Source organism: Triplophysa rosa, linkage group LG8 (assembly GCF_024868665.1).
Source record: "Triplophysa rosa linkage group LG8, Trosa_1v2, whole genome shotgun sequence".
Classification (NCBI taxonomy): Eukaryota; Metazoa; Chordata; class Actinopteri; order Cypriniformes; family Nemacheilidae; genus Triplophysa; species Triplophysa rosa.
In genome coordinates, this window is record NC_079897.1 from 23992870 (window position 1) to 24013142 (window position 20273).

At 37.3% G+C, this 20273-nt stretch overlaps 2 protein-coding genes across 2 annotated transcripts; one reads left to right on the plus strand and one right to left on the minus strand.

Annotated features, from left to right (window-relative positions):
- The first annotated feature begins 6510 nt into the window (after positions 1 to 6510).
- Positions 6511 to 18092, plus strand: gnl2 (guanine nucleotide binding protein-like 2 (nucleolar)). The gene is made up of 16 exons (XM_057340782.1): positions 6511 to 6676; positions 7375 to 7459; positions 7602 to 7696; positions 7863 to 8002; positions 10894 to 11078; positions 11180 to 11246; positions 11335 to 11493; positions 12026 to 12139; positions 12755 to 12883; positions 15481 to 15585; positions 15681 to 15839; positions 16117 to 16224; positions 16533 to 16984; positions 17129 to 17208; positions 17433 to 17512; positions 17603 to 18092. Exons 1-16 carry the CDS (start codon positions 6613 to 6615, stop codon positions 17651 to 17653), a joined length of 2073 nt encoding a protein of 690 aa, XP_057196765.1. The 5' UTR covers positions 6511 to 6612; the 3' UTR covers positions 17654 to 18092.
- dnali1 (dynein, axonemal, light intermediate chain 1) lies at positions 18091 to 20020 on the minus strand. Its single transcript, XM_057340783.1, has 6 exons — positions 19588 to 20020; positions 19312 to 19448; positions 19043 to 19212; positions 18780 to 18958; positions 18288 to 18452; positions 18091 to 18203 (listed from the first exon to the last, which is right to left on the minus strand). Exons 1-6 carry the CDS (start codon positions 19666 to 19668, stop codon positions 18162 to 18164), a joined length of 774 nt encoding a protein of 257 aa, XP_057196766.1. The 5' UTR covers positions 19669 to 20020; the 3' UTR covers positions 18091 to 18161.
- Between the last annotated feature and the right edge of the window lie 253 nt (positions 20021 to 20273).

Sequence of the window (20273 nt, forward strand, 5' to 3'; positions counted from 1 at the left end):
TACTTTACTTTGTTAAGGGAAAAGTCATTAAATTACAGTAACTAATTACTTAGTAACTAGTTACACCCAACACTGCTTATAACTTGAATTTATCTGATCTGTGTTACATCTCCAAAAGTCTCTGATTTTCTTTATGGATTTCCTTTCATCGTTGGTTTATAATTTCAAAGTTGGATCATTCTAAAATCAGCAATGGTCTTGTTAACATCTCTGAATTCCTTTTCTCTAAGCAGTAAGTGAAAGAATGGAAACTTGAGTGTTTTACATTTACATTTATACATTTGGCAGACGCTTTTATCCAAAGAGACTTACATTGCTTTGTATTATACATTAGTTTCTGACTATGTGCAATCCCCTGAGATCGAACCCATGCCATTGGCATTGACTCTAACCACTGAGCCACAGGAAAGCAAACAGATAGCATGGATTATGCTGTAGTAGTGTGCCCTCTTTTGATCCTTACTGGGTAACTTCCTCTAGAGAAATGGACCTGCGTCACACTTTACAGTCATACTTTACCCATGAAAGAACAGAAGCCTGTGTCCAGGGGAATGAGAGCAGAATGCCCTGCTCTGTTGTCCCTATCTATTTTAAAGGGCAAAGATAAACAGCACAATCTCCTGGTTTGCCCCGTGGGCAAGTTCTTCTGAGTTTACCCTGTAAACAGGACAGGATTTTCATTTATTTTAAGTTAAAATTTCCATAAACTGCTGGGTGACCAGTGATGCTACTTGGTTCTGTATATTTGTAATAATATTCTCTACTGAATCATAGTGACTAAACGTGGCGTATTTGATTTTTTTTAATAACCATAGCCACTTCTAATTCAGAATCTCTTGTAAATGATTATCTTATTTATTCAGTTCAGCTGTATTTTTAAATCACAACAATTCAGACATTGATGACCATCAGCAGACCAGATGCACAAATGTGATGCAAAGAGAGACTAGAGGTTCATGACAGCTCGTCTGACTTTTTGAGACGGAATAGCTTGTTTGTTTTGGCTAGACTTAAAAGAGACTTGGTCTGGCAGCGATAGACCTTCGTGAAACTGAGATAGTGGGTGGGGAGGCATTTTTTAGCATTTTACTTCAGATTAACACAGGATTTTGACAAAAACCATTACTGTGAATATTTGACTTATCAAAAGGAAGGAAGTTGTCACACTGTTAAAGGTAAGCATGGAATAGGTTAGGTATCTATGGGACGTGGAAATTCTACAACCTGGTTTCATCGTTTTTAGACAAACGTGACCCCCCTCACAAATCCTTCTAAAATATTTTAAGAGGTTGTAAAATTTGTATGATTTTGGTCCAATCTGATTTCGTGACGTGACTTCATTATTGCTTTCATCATACATTTTTGCATATTTCATTTTGTTCAAATACATACAAAATAGCCACTTATAAAATAGTTATGAAGATCAGGCTGGATTTCACCAATTTGGACATATTCTTGGATCAACATTATTATTTTATAATGTAATGTCAGCCGATAAAATTTTAGAATTAAGTGTAGGGTCATTGATAGATTTAGGTTTAGGACTCGTATTCCATTTTTTGAACCTAATTTTGCCCTGATTTGAGGCGTAAGTCATGGTTAGGTTTTGGATCTTTTTTTGACAGGAATGTTGTTCCAGGACTAACGAAAATGTTGATCAAGGAACATATCATGCTTGGCAAAATCATAACTCTAAAATCTGTCTCCTCTGACCACCTGTGTTCAAATTTTAACAGGTCAATAATAATCTGTGTTAAACATTAATGGACATTAATGTTTTAAAAAGTTGACCCCTTTTCCACTTATGTTTAGCACTGATCAGATAAAGCAAAATCTAGTTTCAGGTGTTAACTGAAAAATGTTCTAATGTTTTTGGTCAGAGCATATGCAAAGTGTTTGAATGTATGTCTTGTACCCCTGACAGATGTCTATCTGCTGTGTGAACTGTTTTGATATTTAACATTTGATATTTCTAGATAGCTTAGTGCTCCCATATGTTTTATTATAGATATTTCTCTGATTATATGAAACGAGGCTTTAAATTCTGTTGAGGGAAAATAAATTCAACACATCCAATTTGAAGTCAATAAAACCGCAGTTGCACTATGAGCAGAGATACAAATCATACAGCATATATGCAAATGTGTCTGTCCTTAAAACTGAAGACTAGCAGGTTTACAGATGTTTTCTTGTCTTATGCTATGATACAAAGTCAAGAGCGTTTGCCTGTTCATCTGTGAACAGATTTAGTGCTGACATACAGTTTAAAGAGCCCCGCTGAGAACGCCAAAAAGCAAAGTTCATTGGGTCCACCACGCTCTGTTCCAGTTATAAAGATCCAAACATTAACCATATTATTACCATATTTCATGTTCTATACTAAATAGTAAATTACAGATATGCCTTCACAGGTTTAAAGCAAAACATTGTATTTTCTGTGATACAAGCATTAATGACGTGGTTGTTTTAAACATGGAAGAAATGCTTTAAGGAACGCGCTGGTGCTCTCCATCATCCGATGCCAGCAGATAAAGCCAGACCGTGATTTATGTGGAGTGAAAACTGAGGCTACAAGGAGCAAAGATCTAAACGACTGAAGGAATAACTGAAGAGAGGATAAAACGCATTAGTGGAATGTTCTCCCCCCACAAAAAAATTAAAAACATGCACGAGCCAGGGTGCTGGCTTATGCGTCTCTCTTCACACTGAGCATGTTTGCTCAAATTATTTTTGTTATTGTATAATTTTTTTTTAAATTCTGCTTTTGGGGTCAGTGTATCTGGTATTTTTCTGGTGACAAATAGGAAACTATGATTTTGCGGGGGGAAAATGTTTATGATTTCTGCCACAGCATATTACAGATTGACCAGAGAACAGTCAGGAGAAACTTCCTAATTGCACTGTTTATAAGAAATCATTTAAAATTTGTGGTTCTGTTGTTTTACCAGAAGCTCTGATTTTTGGCATGTTCTGACAAACAAAAGAATGATTTAAATGGCTGCATTTCTAAATTCGAGGAAATGGACTTCCTGTGCCGTCTCTATGAAATGTCTGTTTTTGCTTGTTTTATTATATTTTTACATTCAAAACAGGATAACTTTATTTATATATAAAGTAATATTTAGACGTTTTTCTTGTGAGGTCTTAAGTATACCAGCCTAGTGTACTGTACAAGTTTACAAAAATGCATTACTTATTGTGTTACCATTTTAACAAGTAATTTGACTTCTATCATAACTTCTATTGTTGTCGCTTTTATTTCTCCTCAGAAAGCTATTTCAATCATACACAACAAACATTTTACGAACTTAGATTCCGTTCAGTTCTGGCTATTACCTCATGGTGTGCAGGCAGAGATTTCCATAAGAATATCTTAACAATAATAACTAAAAGGCAGTTTAGGTCATTCTGTCTGATTTAAATTTGCTTTGCATAAAAATGCAACTATTTTGTCTTTAATCTATTGTTTTTTTTGCCTCTTTGAAAGTTTTCATTTATGGTGAAATGACATGTTTAGCCCAAAAAAATGATGATATCAGGCATAGTCTTCTTATCGTCCATTTGCAGACAAGAATAATTGCTGTCCTTTGGTCAAGTGTTTTCTTGAAATTCTTTTTTTGTTATTGTTTTTATCTTGTGTCCTTTACAAGTGACTCCGATATAATTCGCCTCGGGAAGGTTAAGAGACTGCAAGGCATGACTGACTGTTGAAAGGGAACATCTATACTGCAGGGCTTTTTCTGCACTAAATATGAGTTATATGACACAGTTGCGCTTCAGTTTTTGTCTGTGGTGCTTTTTTATAATAATCCCTCTTTATTACTTGACTGTACAAGATGTCTGGCTGAAAAATGTCGTTTCTTTTTGTTGCCTGACCCTCACTGCAAACTTCATTTATGTTAACGTTTTGCACATTTTTGAGTTTAAGTTGAGTGTGCTTACATCATGGCGTGGTGAGCGAGAGGCTATATCACACTTCTTCTCAAGACAAAGTTTTTAGGCACATACCAAAAAGATATTGAACACGATTTATTGTCCAGGAAAATATTTGATGTATTGAACACACATCAAACTTTGGTTAAGTGTTGTCATACAATATGGGGTAAGTTGTCACAATGCAACCTGCCAGAAAAATCTTCCAATATGCTTTTTTAGAAAAAAGTTTTTTTCTGTTATCTTTAATTAAATACTATATTAATGTTTCTTTAAATTATCTCATACTAAATTATCTCAGTCAAGTGGACATACTACTATAAGGGTGATGCAGGTCCTAAACTGCACGGTGCATTTCCATCCTTACTTTCTGCCATGTGGCTGCCAGGCAGTTTACTGGCATTGCTGAGAACAGATTAGGTGAATATCTTAAGAAATATCATGACCCTGCAACTTTACCTTATCTTGACGGAAAAATCAAACAAGCAGTTTCCCTGCCCTGACTAAAATGAATTAGACCTATCAACAAGCCGTCATAGAAATACCTCTCTGTCTATGCGTCAGTTGTCAGATCACACCTGTTTACAACTGCTGTTGAATATCTCAATAAAATCGTATACCCGCTGAATTGTTTATTTTAGGATAACGTAGCTCACTGTATCCTGGTAACCAAAAAGGTTTATTCAACCTGAGCTTCTGTTCTTGTTTAGCATAAAAGTGAGTGTCCTTGCTTGTGTTTAGCATAAGATATTGTTTAATTATCAGTTAAAAGCTCAAACGTCAACCAAACATCACAGGTTACTCTAATAAATTCAATGCATGAGATGCCAAGGGTAACATTTCATATTTTTAAAACATTTTAAAAGCAACATCCAAAAACAATTCTTTAATATGCTGTTCGAATCCAACCATTTAAAAACATTTTTGTGGCGAGTTGTTGAGGCTCTTGCTAAGCAATCACAGAAATCAGTAAAAAGTCTGGAGTTTTCATAAACGGGTTACAAACAAAATATAGAATTACACACAACCGCAATTCAATTCAAAAGTAATAGTCTTTCAGAGAGGCTCCTTTGAGAAAAGAAAAAGGAAATCTCAGAAATCATGATTTTGGAGCGTTCTGCCTGTCATTCTCTTATATGATGTCAGCTTGTTGTTTATGACAAGCAGAACTTCAAAGAAATGCGGGTCTTGAAAAGAAAAAATAAATCTGAAAATAATTTATGAGATTTTTGTTATATTGTTCTCTTTTTTCTTTCTTGGTTGGCCTCTGTTTGCAGTGCATTTCAGATGCTGTCACATTCAATTTTAACTGAGTAAAAGCGAGCAGCTGGAGAAAACAAAATGACAAATATCCCAGAGCCTGAACTATTTTCTACAATATTAGTGTAAATCTGTGCACAAGTTCACATTTGTCTCTGAGGAGTGAATGAATCATGTAAGAAGATAGTTGAAAACTTGAAATTGTGCTGTTGCTGGTATATTGAATTTCAGTCAAATAAAATGAAATATAAATAAGTTCCATCTCTCTCTCTCTCTCTCTCTCTCTCTCTCTCTCTAGATTTTTCAAGATTAGGAGACATTATAGATTATTACACAAGAATTTATATTATTTGAGATTTCACAGTATCATACAAGGTATGCCTGGTTCTCATTGACTGTGTGGGCTGCCCCAGAACCCATTATCTACGCATTCCACAATAGCTCTGTGCAGGTTTTAGGTTTACACGATACACCGGCTGTCAACACAACACACATTTATTTTTAGTACAGGCACAAACAGATCAAATTTATCAGAGTGTTCCTTTAATTTTTGATTAAATGCACAATTTGTTTCCCCCCTTTTGTTACAGTTACGAAAAGGTACAGTTGCATAAAAGGTCTCATTAATTAGTGTTGAAACAAACCATTTTTATAATGTCAAATTACAGAGTTAAAATTGATGTCTTTATCTGGCCTAAATGTAGAAGAGAAAGTCTTGACAAGATGTAGTAAACTGGTACATTGCATCAGACATGACACAATGTCTATCCAGGCATGCCCTCTTCTGGGGATACAGTGAAATTGTCCATACTGTGATGGTGTTTTGATGTATGCCAAGATTTATCACACACATATACCCTTATTAACAGTATTTACATAGTACTTCACTAAAGTACAAGAAACGATGAGGCGAACCTTATTTTATGAGACCATTAAGCTACATATAGCTGTATAAAGTTAGGCTGTAAACAAATGGATGATAATATAATAAAATGATAAATAATAATTGGTCATTTGTACATTTGTGTTAATTTAATTGTGCATTATCTGTTTATAAAAATCTTGAATCTTATCATGTATAACGTAAAACGTGCACCCTGTTTAAAGCTTCAATGAGAGAGCAAACGTTACCTAAAAGTCTTATTTTCCTTTCCATATATTTGCGTAACGCATACAAATGGGATTTCTTCTTTAAAATACAAAATCAACGATTGAAATATACCTTATAGAAGTTAAACAGCACTCAAAAACATTTTGAACAGTTTTCAGTGCAGCGAAAAGGGGAATCGTCGCTTTGTTGATGACGTACTTCCGGAATTTAATAGTGTACTGTAACACGTGGAAATCTATACTTGATTGAAAACCGTGTTTATTTCTGTATTTCACAGTACTGGAAGCGCTCCCGAGTAACCTGTCACAATGGTTAAACCAAAATTCAAAGGGAAGAGCTCCATAAACCCTTCCAGCTCCAGCAGCAATCCCGGTAAGGCAAAAAAAGCACTGGCTGTCTGTGAAGGGCTAAAGAACATTAGCTTGAAACGTTAGCCCACAGTTATTAAGACGTATACAAGTCAATCTAAAATTACGTTTTTACTGCTGCATATTGTATTGCATTGTTGCATGAATACATGAATTATCAATAAACAATTTGTGTTTTGTGTAACCACCGCGTCTGTCAAGAATGTCATAGTCTGTTGTCACTTGGCAACGTTTCAAATGTCCTTACGCCACCACTGTGTATTTGTATCGTGTTGTTTTTGCATAGAAGTTAGAAACGTTTAAATCCTTATCAAGCCGTAATTTTGAATTCTCTTAACAGTGTTTGGATGCGTTTATTAATGCTTTCATAATGTACACGACCTGAACTTAACATACGTGTTCAATCTAATCAATGATTGGCCACATGATCAAATGTCCACTGTATGTTTTCATGATATCAATTGTATGCATGTTTATGCATCTGATATATGCTTAATGCTTTCTCTTTCCACAAATATTTTATATATAAAATAATGCGTGTCATTACTTTACAAGAATCTTGTTAGGCTTTGGCACAAAGGTTGCTTTTGTTGATTAAATATGTGGACACGGTTAACAGCCGTGTTTAAAAGATATTGATAAATACCAGCTTTTATGGTTCTGTATTATAAAGTGACCATCTTAACCTTGTCTATCCCACAGACCGGGTTAAGGGAGCTGGAGGTAACAACATGAGGGACCGTGCCACCATCAGACGCTTGAATATGTACAGACAGAAACAGAGATGGTAACACTCAAGTTACTTACAAAATTGAAATGTCCTTTATTTGAGCATCAGGCTAAATATTATAAAAGTAATATTCTGGACTAGGATGTTTAGTCAGAATTAAAGTCATTGACATGCATGTTTATTTCGCTCATACCCACAGTAATAGTCTAGGTAAAGTGGTCAGGCCTTTGCAGTACCAGAATACGCTTGCTCCTGGCACGGTGGCCAGAGTTGAACCCAACATCAAGTGGTTTGGTAAGACCAGTGCATTTATGCTTTAACTTTTAATGCATCTGAATGTTTATGAACGAATATTAACAGGAGTTGGCTTTTGTCATTTTATTTCCTAATAGGATTACAGAAAAGTCAGATATCATACCGTTCCTAATGAATAAGATCGTTCTATTCTCTCTTTATGCAGCCAATACACGTGTCATCAAGCAGTCATCCTTGCAGAAATTCCAGGACGAGATGAGTGCAGTCAGGAAAGATCCCTACCGAGTAGTGATGAAACAAAGCAAGCTACCAATGTCCTTGCTGCACGACCGAGTCAAAGCACACGTGAGTATACAAATGCCAATAGATTCGTATTCTCCAACTTTGTCATATGGTATAACAAGCTAGGTAGCATTTTGAGCAATGGCATTTTGTGGATTTATTTGCTATTTATGTACAGATAGCACTGTCATTTCCCTGTCGTAGCAGATCTGTTATAGTTTTAAAGCAAGGCAAGGTCTGCATGTCATGGTATTTCAAAGTGCTTTACACAACCACAGTAAAAGGAATCGGAAGAAATGCATAAAACTTGGCTTGAGAAATAATTAGGGCTGTAACACGATTAATCGCGACTAATCGTTTACAAAATAAAAGTTTTTGTTTACATAAAATATGTGTGTGTACTGTATATAATAATTATGAATATATAAATACACACACATCCATGTATTTTAAGAAAAATGATATATGTGTATATTAAATAATTATGTTTACATACAATATAAATTATGTATAAATATAAGAATGTATATACATGTGTAAATATTTCTTAAATATACATGTATATGTGTATGTATTTATATATTCATAATTATTATATACAGTACACACACATATTTTATGTAAACAAAAACGTTTATTTTGCAAACGATTAGTCACGATTAATCGTGTGACAGCCCTAGGAATAATATGAAATATAGTCTAATATAAAGTCATAATAAAATTGAATTGAAGGGAATGTACACATCTACGAATGTACTTACACGTGGCTTCCAATTGGGCATATCTGACATGTTTTGAAAGCCGGCTCGAGTTGCAGGTGCCATGGGTAAATGCTGTCTCGCCCTATTTTGAAGGTCAGCCAATGCCCGGTTCTTTTATGCATTATGACTAGTTTTAGGTTTTTCAAGGTGAAATCAGCAGGAGGTCAGCATAGGGATGGCACTTACCTGGAAGAGGACTTGCCTATTGGCACCTAAATGCCTAAGGGCTGCCAGTAGTAAAGAACAGAACAAAACAGTGTTATGCTCAGTTCCTCATGTTCCTTTTACCAATCTTGTTGACTCGATTGAAGATTTTTCTTCATTTAAACTGTTCCAAGTGTGAGTAAAACCTTTCAGGACTACGTAAAATGAACGTACCACTACCATTCCTTTATGTCTCCCAGACTTGTGACTTGCTCACTTTGATGTTTGTTATTCCACCTTGGAAAACTACTAGACGATGTTGCATCTCGGTTATTGACTTGCATTACTTCTCATTGTGTTTAATGGTGTTTGACCAACTGGTGAATACCACTGGCCGAATGTCAGCAGCTCTGCGCATGTGTGGGCGCTTCACATTTTTGCTCTGCTTTCTCAGAAATATTTTAAACACATTGTGATGTGGCGGTTAGCGGTCAAATCAGGTTGTTTATCATTGTCCCCATTACATGTAATCTTACCAGAAGTAGGATTTCTTACGAGAAATGTTACGGGTTTTGACAAGATCTTTAAATTGCTTGTTTTATTCCACCCTCTACTGCATTAGTGGTATGGCTTCTGTTTTGTTTTGTTTTGTTTTTTAAGGTAATGACCTGGCACAGTTGTAGATCTTAACTGTGTGAAATTCTGCTAATTCTGAGATTCTGTCGTGATGGAGGCATTTGTTCCGAAACAAATTGGCAACCATTTGGCTTTGGTCGAATTTACAGGTCAGGGGTCTCATTTATAAACATTGCGTATGTACAAAACGAGGCTGGAAAAGTGCGTGCGCCACTTTCCACGCAAAGGTTGTGATCTATTCAAAGCAAACTTGACCCGGAGAATGTGCGCACCTGTAAGCAAACTCTCACATTCTGGAGACAAGGGGCGGCACAAGTGAGTTTGAACTCAAGTTAGATTGTAAAAAAGATGATTGTAAGCATTAATGCCTCATTACACATTTAATTTCACCTCATATCCGTTAAATATTCACATGATCACGCAGATTAAATCTGCAGAGTTATTTGCGCTTGTATTGAGTGATAATTGTTTGCACCTTCTTGTGAAATCCAGCTCAAATCTTAAATAAAAATTCAATCTAAATATTTATTCAGCGCTGTCTCACCATCACACTATGAGCGCATGAGGAGGAGATGGCACGACTGCATGGAATAGGAAAGCATCAAATACGATTATAGCTTACTATATAACTTTTTATAAAAGTTAAGCCGTTTGTGATTTTGTTACGGAGATAAAGGATGGGATGGGGGCAGTTTTCGGCAGTTTTATAAATAAGACCCCAGGTTATGTATTGTGTGATCTTTATTTCTGTTTCAGTGCATGCTTTACAGCGTTCCTGTAGCTCAGTTGCATTGCCTAAGCTGAACAAAGGTTGTGGGTTCGATGCCCAGGACATACACATAATGATAAAATGTTTACCCGTGAATGTATTGATTTTAAATAGCTTTGTTATTGATCGCATGCCTTTAGACTGTTCTTGTGATGTCTTCTTCTCTTACGTTTTGTAAATCGATTAAACAATTGTGGAGACTTTCTAAAATGTTGGAAATTTCTATGGTGTGTTTTTCAGATAGTTTTACTCACCCACAAGACGTTAAACGTGTTTTGAGACCTCCCGGCGTCTTCGGAGCACAGATAAATATATTTAGGAGACATCCGAGAGATTTCCAGGCCTCCTCATAGACATCGTGGTTGTAGTTGTTTTCAAGGTCCAGAAACGTACAAAAGACATCGATAGATTGGTCCATTCGCTCATAGGCCAGTCATAAATGTGCTGATAAGTACATTCTGCCCTCCCATGAATCAAGCCCCAGAAAGATGTCAAAACAGTTAAAAGGCTTTAAATATCAGACACTTGAACTGCAAACTTCTTCAAGATATTAAAATGATTACTGTGAAGAGGATGTATGAAAGGTTTCAGGACATTTAGTTCATTATAAATGAGTAATGAAATAATAATAAATGCGTTTTTAGAATTGCAAGGTGCACATTCTGGACACGGAGACGTTCGAGACCACGTTTGGGCGGAAGTCGCAGAGAAAGAGGCCCAACTTGTCGGCGGGCGAGTTGAAGGATTTAGCCGAGCAGGCTGAGGCCTCCTCTCAGACATACAGCGCAGAGAAAGATCGTGATTTGGTGACCGAGGACAGCGGAGTCCGGTGAGCTACTTTTCAAAAACACCACAAAACATCGCATACGTTTTCTGACGGTCCTAATCATGACAAAATAAGGAACCCATTGCGTTTGCCTATCACTGCAGGGATGAAGTTCAGGAAGAAATCTTTAAAAAGGGACAGTCAAAGCGGATCTGGGGGGAGCTGTATAAGGTAGCCCTTACTTAACAATATCTTCGTTAACAGTAAACCATTATACTGTCATTTGATAACATATTCTACGTTGAATGTTTTTGCGCAGGTTATCGACTCCTCAGATGTGGTTATTCAAGTGTTGGACGCTCGGGACCCTATGGGTACACGTTCCAAGAGCATCGAAACTTACATAAAGAAAGAGAAACCCTGGAAACATCTCATTTTTGTGCTTAATAAGTGTGACCTCATTCCCACGTGGGTCACGGTACGAAATAAAACCAAATGTCTCCCTGTTTATATTTACTTTTTAAAGGGACGGTTCACCCAAATATAACAATTCTGTCATCATTTACAAATTGTATAAATAAGTGTAAATCTCTTTGTTCTGATGAGCACAGAAAAAGATATTTGGAAGAATGCTTGTAACAGTTCTTGGCCAACATTGGCTACCATAGTAGGAAAAATGACAATGGTTGTCAAAAGTGCCCCAGAACTGTTTGCTTTCCTACATTCTTCAAAATATCTTATTTTGTGTTCAAGCAATTTTTCCTACTATGGTAGGAAGAACTTTTTGGTTACAAGCATTATTCCAAATATCTTTTTCTGTGTTCATCAGAACAAATAAATGTATACAGATTTGGAACAACTTGAGGGTCAACTGTTCCTTTAACAAACATTTAAGAAACTCAGTCTAAAACATAAAAAATGCTTTGTAGTCTTTAGACATTTTGTGCAAAACTTGTGACATTTTGGAGGACATTCTTGACTGATTTCTTGCTCTCGTGAACATGTTTTAGAAACGCTGGGTAGCCATCCTTTCTCAGGAATATCCCACTCTTGCCTTTCAAGCCAGCCTTACCAACTCTTTCGGTAAGGGCTCGCTCATCCAGCTCCTGAGGCAGTTTGGCAAGGTAAGACCTCATCGTTTATAGTGTACTTTTATGTCCGCTACACATCATGCTTTGGGAACAGAAGGTGGCAGGTTTAGATGCACAGCAGTACACATATATCTCCACTCACGACTGGTCTTCTATGCTGTCAGTAGATTGTTGGCCAGTTGTACCAGGTGCACCCAACCCCCTGTTTTGGCCCAATTCTCCATGCTATAAGGTTCTGCTCCTGTCTTCACATCTGTCTCGGCCCTATTTTTGGGAGCGCAGCCATGAACAGTAACTTGGAAGTACTAAAAAGGAGGGCAAGCTTAAAAAAATATAAATTTAGTTGAAAGGTATCTTTTACGAGGTAAGAAACTGCAGAAAAATATCCTCGTTACTCTGGCTGCAATATAAATCTGCAGGTGTAATGACTTTAAAGAGGCTTTGAAAGTTTGAAAGGCAACTTTTTATTCCTTGGTTGCCCTAAAATAGTGAAAACGAAATGTTTGGGGATGCCTATAAACTGCTGGGGTAAAAATTCAGATTGTTTATCCCAAACATGAATACCGTGAAACAAACGATGTGTGTTTCTTTGAAATGAAATGCCTATTTTTCATTTGCCTCACTATGTCCCTTTTCATTTTTGATCAGCTTCATTCAGACAAAAAGCAGATCAGTGTTGGTTTCATTGGTTACCCCAACGTTGGAAAGAGCTCGGTTATCAACACTCTCCGCTCCAAAAAAGTCTGCAAAGTGGCACCCATTGCTGGTGAAACTAAGGTAAGAATTGAAATCCATTTGTAGAGTGGACTTGACTGATTAAAGGGATAGTTCACCTAAAAATCTGTTATCATTTATTTACCCAAATGTCACTTAAACCTGTATATGACTCTTCCTTCTGTGGAAAACACAAAAATATATTTTGAGATAATGTCTCGGTTGTTTTGTGTTCATATAGTGGAAGTCAATGGGGTCTAATGTTATTTGGTTATCAGCATTCTTCAAAATATCTTCTTTTTTGTTATGTAGAAGAAAGTAAGTCGTACAGGTTTGGAATGAAATGAGGATGAATAAATGATGAAAGATAAAATAACTCTTGATAGTATAGCTCTCCAGTGGTGATGACTTAAATGAATCATTAATGTAAAGATTTGAGTCGATTTGCTTAAACGAGCAGTTTGAACTGATTCACAGGAAATTAATCAACCAACTGTGCTGTTTGGCACTCAGTTTGAAGTTTTTGTACTGTATCTTAAAATAGTTACTCTTTAACAGTGTTGGGCAAGCTACTTGGAAAATGTAGTGAGCTAAGCTAAAAGTTACTCTTGAAGTAACTAAATGAAGCTTCACTACACCAAAGCGATCACCCTGGGAAATGTAGCTAAGCTACAGCGATATGGAAAATGTAGCTTACTACATCTAAGCTACTTTTTTAAATTTCATTTTTATTTTGAACCGACTTCTTTCCAAATGCTATCTCGGTAATCAACAGACTCTGTCAAACAGATTATTCAGAAACAAAGTTTTCAAGTAAGGGGCAAATATTGGAAATGATTTCCACAGGCAGTTTTTCTTTTTTCATAAAGGCATTTTTAGTAACCTTAGTGCATTGTCTTTTATATAAAATACTTACAGTAGATTTAATCAATTAATTTAACAAATAAGAATAATGGCATGTAGACAGTAAAATATTATCAACAAAAACTGCGGAGGTTGCATCAGCGATGGCTTATTACAAAGACTGTTTAATGCTGCTCAAATGTGCCATAATTGTTTACAAAACAATTGTATAACGTTGTAAGTTATTTAAGTGCATAAAGTACATTATAAAAATATGAATAATAAAAAGGACAAACAGTTTAAGGCTGTTTTTTCTGTAACCTGAAATTAGTCTGAGGCGCTCATTACAGATTTCAACAAAAATCATTGATTGTTACCGGAATATCCAAGAATATAAAGAAAATGACCAAAGAACATTTAACATCACTAAAACACTCAATGACTTAAGGTTATACATGAAAGAGTGCGATGAGAGAACATTTTATTTTGGGGTGGCACCCATAGTTGCCAATTGGATGTCGCTCAGATCCGTGTGTGGTGGTGGCGTCACTTATCCAGGATCAGTGATCCTTAGCGGTATTTCTGATTTGCGCTTGAGGTTTAGAAATGCTTTGGAAAATGACGCTTTTTTGGACGCTACCGCACTACTTGATCAAGAAAAGAGCTTTGCTACTGATAAGCTATTTGATTCAGAAAACAGCGACGCTACCACCACGCTACTGAGAAATGTAGTTAAACTAGCTACTGCCCAACACTGCTATTTAATAATCATGGGCATCGGCTGATTGATTTGAGTCTTTGACATTAAACAAATCTGGCTTTGTTCAGAACACACTAGAAAATGTAAGATTACATTCAAGTAAGTGCCAGCTCTAGACATGTGTTAATATTTTAAACGTTTTAAGTCTCCAGAAGTTTGGTTTTGGCAGCCACCTTTTTGTATTGGTGTGAAAAATGGACTCCCCCTCATTCTACAAGAATGCACTTTCAGAGATTGTGTGAAAGTGTAGGGAAAAATAACCTAAAAGACTTCGTCATTCTGCTGTTTTTATATGATCAATTAGTTTATCATTTTAAAATTAAACTTTGTGCCCTATTGACATCCTTGTTGGTATTGGACAGAGTCACAAAAGAGGAGCAGCGCCAAATGTCCAATATTAAAGAACACAGTTGATCCGGTGCGTAGATCCAAAAAACACTCATGGTCTCGAAAACGTTTTGCACTTTTCACTGGTTTCTATGGCTTCTGATGAAGCGTTAAATAAATATGTTTTGAGGAGGTGTAAGCCCTGCGTAAAGCCAGCCGTGTGTGGATTTTTCCTTTTGGTATTGGAACAACAACATTTAGACAAAGATTAAAACTTTTTACAACATTCTTATCAATCTCTGTTTTTGCTTTAATTTAAAGCAGTAGGTTGAGGTGATGAGTTAAATTGACAAGATTGATATCAAATATGTTGACCCAGTAAGATTTTCCCGTCTCAGAAAAATCAGGATGCGTTTTATTGCAATTTAGTTACTTGGTTACTTGCAACAAACGATAGATGCCGGCATTACACAATGTAGTGTTTTATAATAATTCAATCAAAGTAATGTGTAAATTCATTGTTTAGGAGCAATCTGTGAACACTTAAAACTGTACTAATGTAACATAATGGGGGGGTTAAATATTTGAGCACAACAATTCCAAAGAACATGGTGTATTGGTGCCTTGTTTGTGGAAAATGCAGTTTATTATGTTGAAATATTTTCTGTCTTGTGGTTTGTTAAATGAAACCTTTATGCCATTACCGACCGTCGTTTTCTTTCTTTCCAAGGTCTGGCAGTATATCACACTAATGAGACGCATTTTCCTGATTGACTGCCCTGGCGTCGTCTACCCCTCAGACGACAGCGAGACTGACATCGTACTGAAGGGAGTGGTAAGATGGTCTCCACTCTCTTAGCGAACGGTTCTCATTTGCTGTTCCCAGCGGTTTCGTCCCGTCACTTTGCATCTGTTGCACTTTTCTCTTAGGTCCAAGTGGAGAAGATCCGAAGTCCAGAGGATCACATCGGCGCGGTGCTGGAGAGGGCGAAATCTGAGTACATCCAAAAAACATACCGAATTCCATCCTGGAGCTCCCCCGAAGATTTCCTGGAAAAGCTCGCCTTTCGTACCGGAAAATTACTTAAGGTTTGGCGCTATTGTAGAATGAATCTGTATCCCTAGGGTGTCAAATTGAGTTGAGTTGTGACAGTTTGTTTACTTTGAGGTGGTGGAAAACACTTGTTGTACGCTAGAATAGCAAATTCCAGATACTTTTGTGAAATACTCTACCAAAACCACTAAGTTTAGTGACATTAGAGGCTTGGACTGAAAGTTGATTAGCTGCATTGCTTTTATCTGTAAATTTGGATCTTCATTTCTGATGTCTCTCAAATGCTTGTTTTTGGCTGTTCCTGTATTACAGGGTGGAGAGCCAGACCTGAGTACTGTCTCTAAAATGGTTTTAAACGATTGGCAGAGAGGACGGATCCCCTCTTTCGTGAAGCCCCCTGGGGGTGAGATGGAGGAAGAGGTAAATTAATGTTTGGTTTCGATTTCACTACAAGCATTACAAACATTCCCGCAAAGTTTGGATTCTTAAATTCTCAGCTTAAAAGCTGTAATGTAATATTTAGAAATGGATTTCCTTGAATGGCTCTCGCCTTGAAATGTTTTTGTTGTTTATTCATTGTTTTTATATGCCCCAGCTTCCTGTAACGTGTATAAGATTGCATGGTACAAAACCTTCTGTCGGCCACAGTGACTAAAATTCCATTCCAAATCTTTATACTGGCATTTTTTTTAAAACATTGTTACCACGTTGACATTGGATCTTTTCAGAGCAACGCACGACCGCTGGAGGTGCCCGAGATGGAGACGGAAGAGTTTGAAAACAGACTTGAAGTGGAGAATGTGGAGGGGGCATCATCCAGCACGCAGGAAGCTGAACAGCTTCTGAGACAGAAACATGAGGGCATGCAGAAGATCTTCGGCAATGTCAAGCAAAACTTTGGCAAAATAAACGTCGCCCCAGAGTTCAGTGAAGAAGATCTTGTGCCTGTTGAAATGCCTGACATATCTGATCCCTCTGGATCAGAAGATGAGAAAGATGAAGAAAATGAGGAGGACGAGGAAGAAGTGGAGAAGAACGATGAAGAGAAACAGGAGGAGTCCTCTGTAGTCGGGTCCCCAACTAAGAGCACACAAGAAGTGAATAAAGAGCTGGATGAGAAAATAGCCAAATTGAAACAGTTTCTTGATCGTGCCAAGTCTAAACGCTTCTCTGCCTTACGGTTTGTGTACCCTTATATTTTGATTTCTCGGAGCTTAGCCTTGTTTGCCCAGCCATTTCTTGGGGCATTGGCCCATTGAATTGACTTTTCCACTGTTTATTGATATTAACATTGAAACGTGTTGTTTTGATGTCATTTTTACAGAATTCCCAAAGGCCTTTCTGAAAAGGTGTTCATGAATACCATAGCAAAGCAGAATAGTCCAAAGAATCCACAACAGAAGGGTAAGTAAAATCAAAACCAACAACGGGTTGATGTCAAATGATTCATCCCACCCTGATCTGCGATTTAAAGGAGCCAAACATTTATAAAACGTGCTGAAGAAACACAAGGGAAAGGATTTTGAAATCTATATATGCAGGTCATATATACACTAGAAATTAGAAGCTTTTTCAGTGATTGGTCAAAGAAGTGAGTAATATCACTCATCATGTCTTTTGTTTTCTAGCTGTGTCACAATTGGGCAAAAAGAGGAAAGCTTTGGATGATGAGGAATCTTCACAGCCTGCCAAACTCACATCCAAAGAGGTTTGCACTGTTCTCCATGTTTTTCTGCTGCGGTTCATCAGAGTTCCTCACACCACATTTATGTCAATTTCTCTCAACTTCCTCCAACAGAAAAGACGACTGGATCGTGCCCAGAGAGTAAAGAAAATCGGAGTCCGTTAATACGAGACGCACAATGTCAAGAACAAGAATAAAAACCGAAAAATGCCCCCGGATGCTACGCGAGCAAAACGAGCCAAGAGATAAGATCTGGCCAGATTCCCATTATATTAATACCCAGTTTTCCCAAAGTCGTGTTGGTGGCTACGTTGGAACATCTAGATTGGAATCACAGTGATTTGTGTAGAGGTGAAAGTTTGGTTGATCCGTGACACAGTCGTTCTAATGCACTTGAATCATACTGTGACCATCCTATTGGACATTTTGACTGAAGTGTGACCATTCAATTCAGGACTGTGCATTTTAAAAGCTTATAGCTTAAGAGAATGTCCTGATTCAGCTGTATTGAAATACAAATCATGTACCTATGTTTCTTGTACCTTCTGTTCTCTTGCTTGGAGACAAAAATAATAAATACTAAACGGGTTGTAATGTCATGCATTTTATTCATTGAAACTGAAAAGTGAGAAAAACAACTTCAGATTTAGTGCGTTTTAACAGTTATAATAATTCAAGGTTTGTTCTTCAGGGTAATTATACTCTCCAGCTGTGCCTAATGAAAAGAAATGAAAGTCAGTTTTGTTACAACAAAAATGATTTGTTACAATGTGATGTCATTCCTTGCCAGCTGTTTTACCTTGAGTTGCTGATTGGCTTTTTTGAGGAACTGGACCTCTTCGGCGTGCTTCTTTTCCTCAATTTCCCTTCGCTCAGCTTCCCGTCTCTCAATGGCCTCACATTTAGCCTTCTGCTCATTCACCAGCCTCTCCAAATCTCGCTTCTCGCTCTCCAACTCCAACGTCTATCAGTCCGATTCAAGAGTTTCACGAATTTAACATGGGCTTGTCAGCTCTTGATATACAGATAATTCAAAGTAGGCCAAAGTTTTGTTACAACTACAATTAAAGTGACAGTTCGCCTAAAAATCAAAATTCTGTCATCATTTAATCACCCTCAGATTGTTATACATTTCTTTCTTCTGCTGAACACAAAAGAAGATATTTGGAAGAATGTCAGCAACCAAACAGATCTCATCCACCATTTACTGCCATATTGGGGAAATAAATACTACGGGGGATGAGATCTGTTTGGTTACTGACAAAGGTTACTATCCCTTTAAACCGTGTACCTTGTTCTCCATGTCCAGCTTTCCATGCTCACCCTGGAGAGCTTTCCTCATGCCAAATGCGATGCTGCTCTCATACAATGTTTGATAGGCAGCAATAGTCATGCGAATCTCATCTCTAACTTGCAGCACCAGAAGGCCCCGCTCCGCACAGTTAACCGTGACCTGTCTGATTAACTCATCTGAGAGTGGAAAGGAAAATTATGTTGATTTCATGAGACCTTTGATATTACTGACAATGTGCCATGTCATATGTGCATTCTTACCAAAGCACTGAGAGTAGAGTTCCCTGCGTACGGAGCATATACCTGTCTCTTTGGCCTGGTACTGCTCTAGCTTTTTGTGCAGCTGCTCTTTTAAATGAATGACGTCTGACCGTGTGCACGGTGCGGTGGACACCTGCTGCACCCATAACTGGTTGTCCTCCATCCATTCCCTATGGCAGAACCGTTTGCAACATTTAAGTGATCAAACAAATAGGCGAACTACAGTGTGCTAGACATCATGCGGGTAAAATCAGTCCGTTGGTTTATACCTAGGTGGTAGAATAGCATTTAAGATCTCTTCTGTTTGCTGTTGGCTGGCATCCGTTGAGGGACTCTTTGGTTTAGGTGGAGGTGGAACAGGGGCATTGATTGACATCTGTTGAGGACTCACTTTTAAAGGGCGACTCTTGAGAAGAAATGAGAGACCATAATAATGTATTGTGTTATTATAGCTTTGAAACATGCGTATAGCACTCCAGACACAAAGTTAAGTTGTTTATAACTGGAAGTACATTTCAGTTTTTGTGGCTGAGGTCAGCGCTTACCTTTGGGGATTTCCTCTCGGTATTTTTGCTCACTAACACCGGAGTATCGTACTTCAGCAAGGAGTCGGGTGGAGTAATCATGGTTAAAATGTGAAAATGCACAGAAGGCTATTAAATGTTACGTTTCGGTAAAAATCTTAGAAAGCACTTGTGTTGCTGCAGAAGTTTCGGTTTATTGTTTGCAGTTGCTATGACAACTACGCTTGCCGGAAACCCGTGAAAACAATCTACTACTATGTGCCTAATCATAATCTTATTACACAAATCGTTTATTTTGGTCCTTTTACTTTGAGTTATTTTAAGAATATGTAGCCGATGTACCCTTTCGAGATATAAAACACGACGCAAAACTGGTTGTGATCCCACCACCAGGTGGCGCTTATGTAGTAGTAAATTGTTACGTCTCCAACGTACTGTATGTTCACGATATATTGTATATAACATCAACTCAAGATGTTAAACTCAATAAAATGAGCTAATGCATATAAACTCAAGATATTGAGTTTAATATCCTGTTCAATAATCCCGATGATTGTCTGGTTATTGTGTAAAAAAATCGAGCTGTAGTTTTAAGTGCCCGAGTTTAACCAGCATGTTTTATTATATTCTTTACCCTTTTATACAAACACTTTCTTAAATTACAATACAGACGTATTCATTAACCTTATGCTACATCGTTCAGTAAA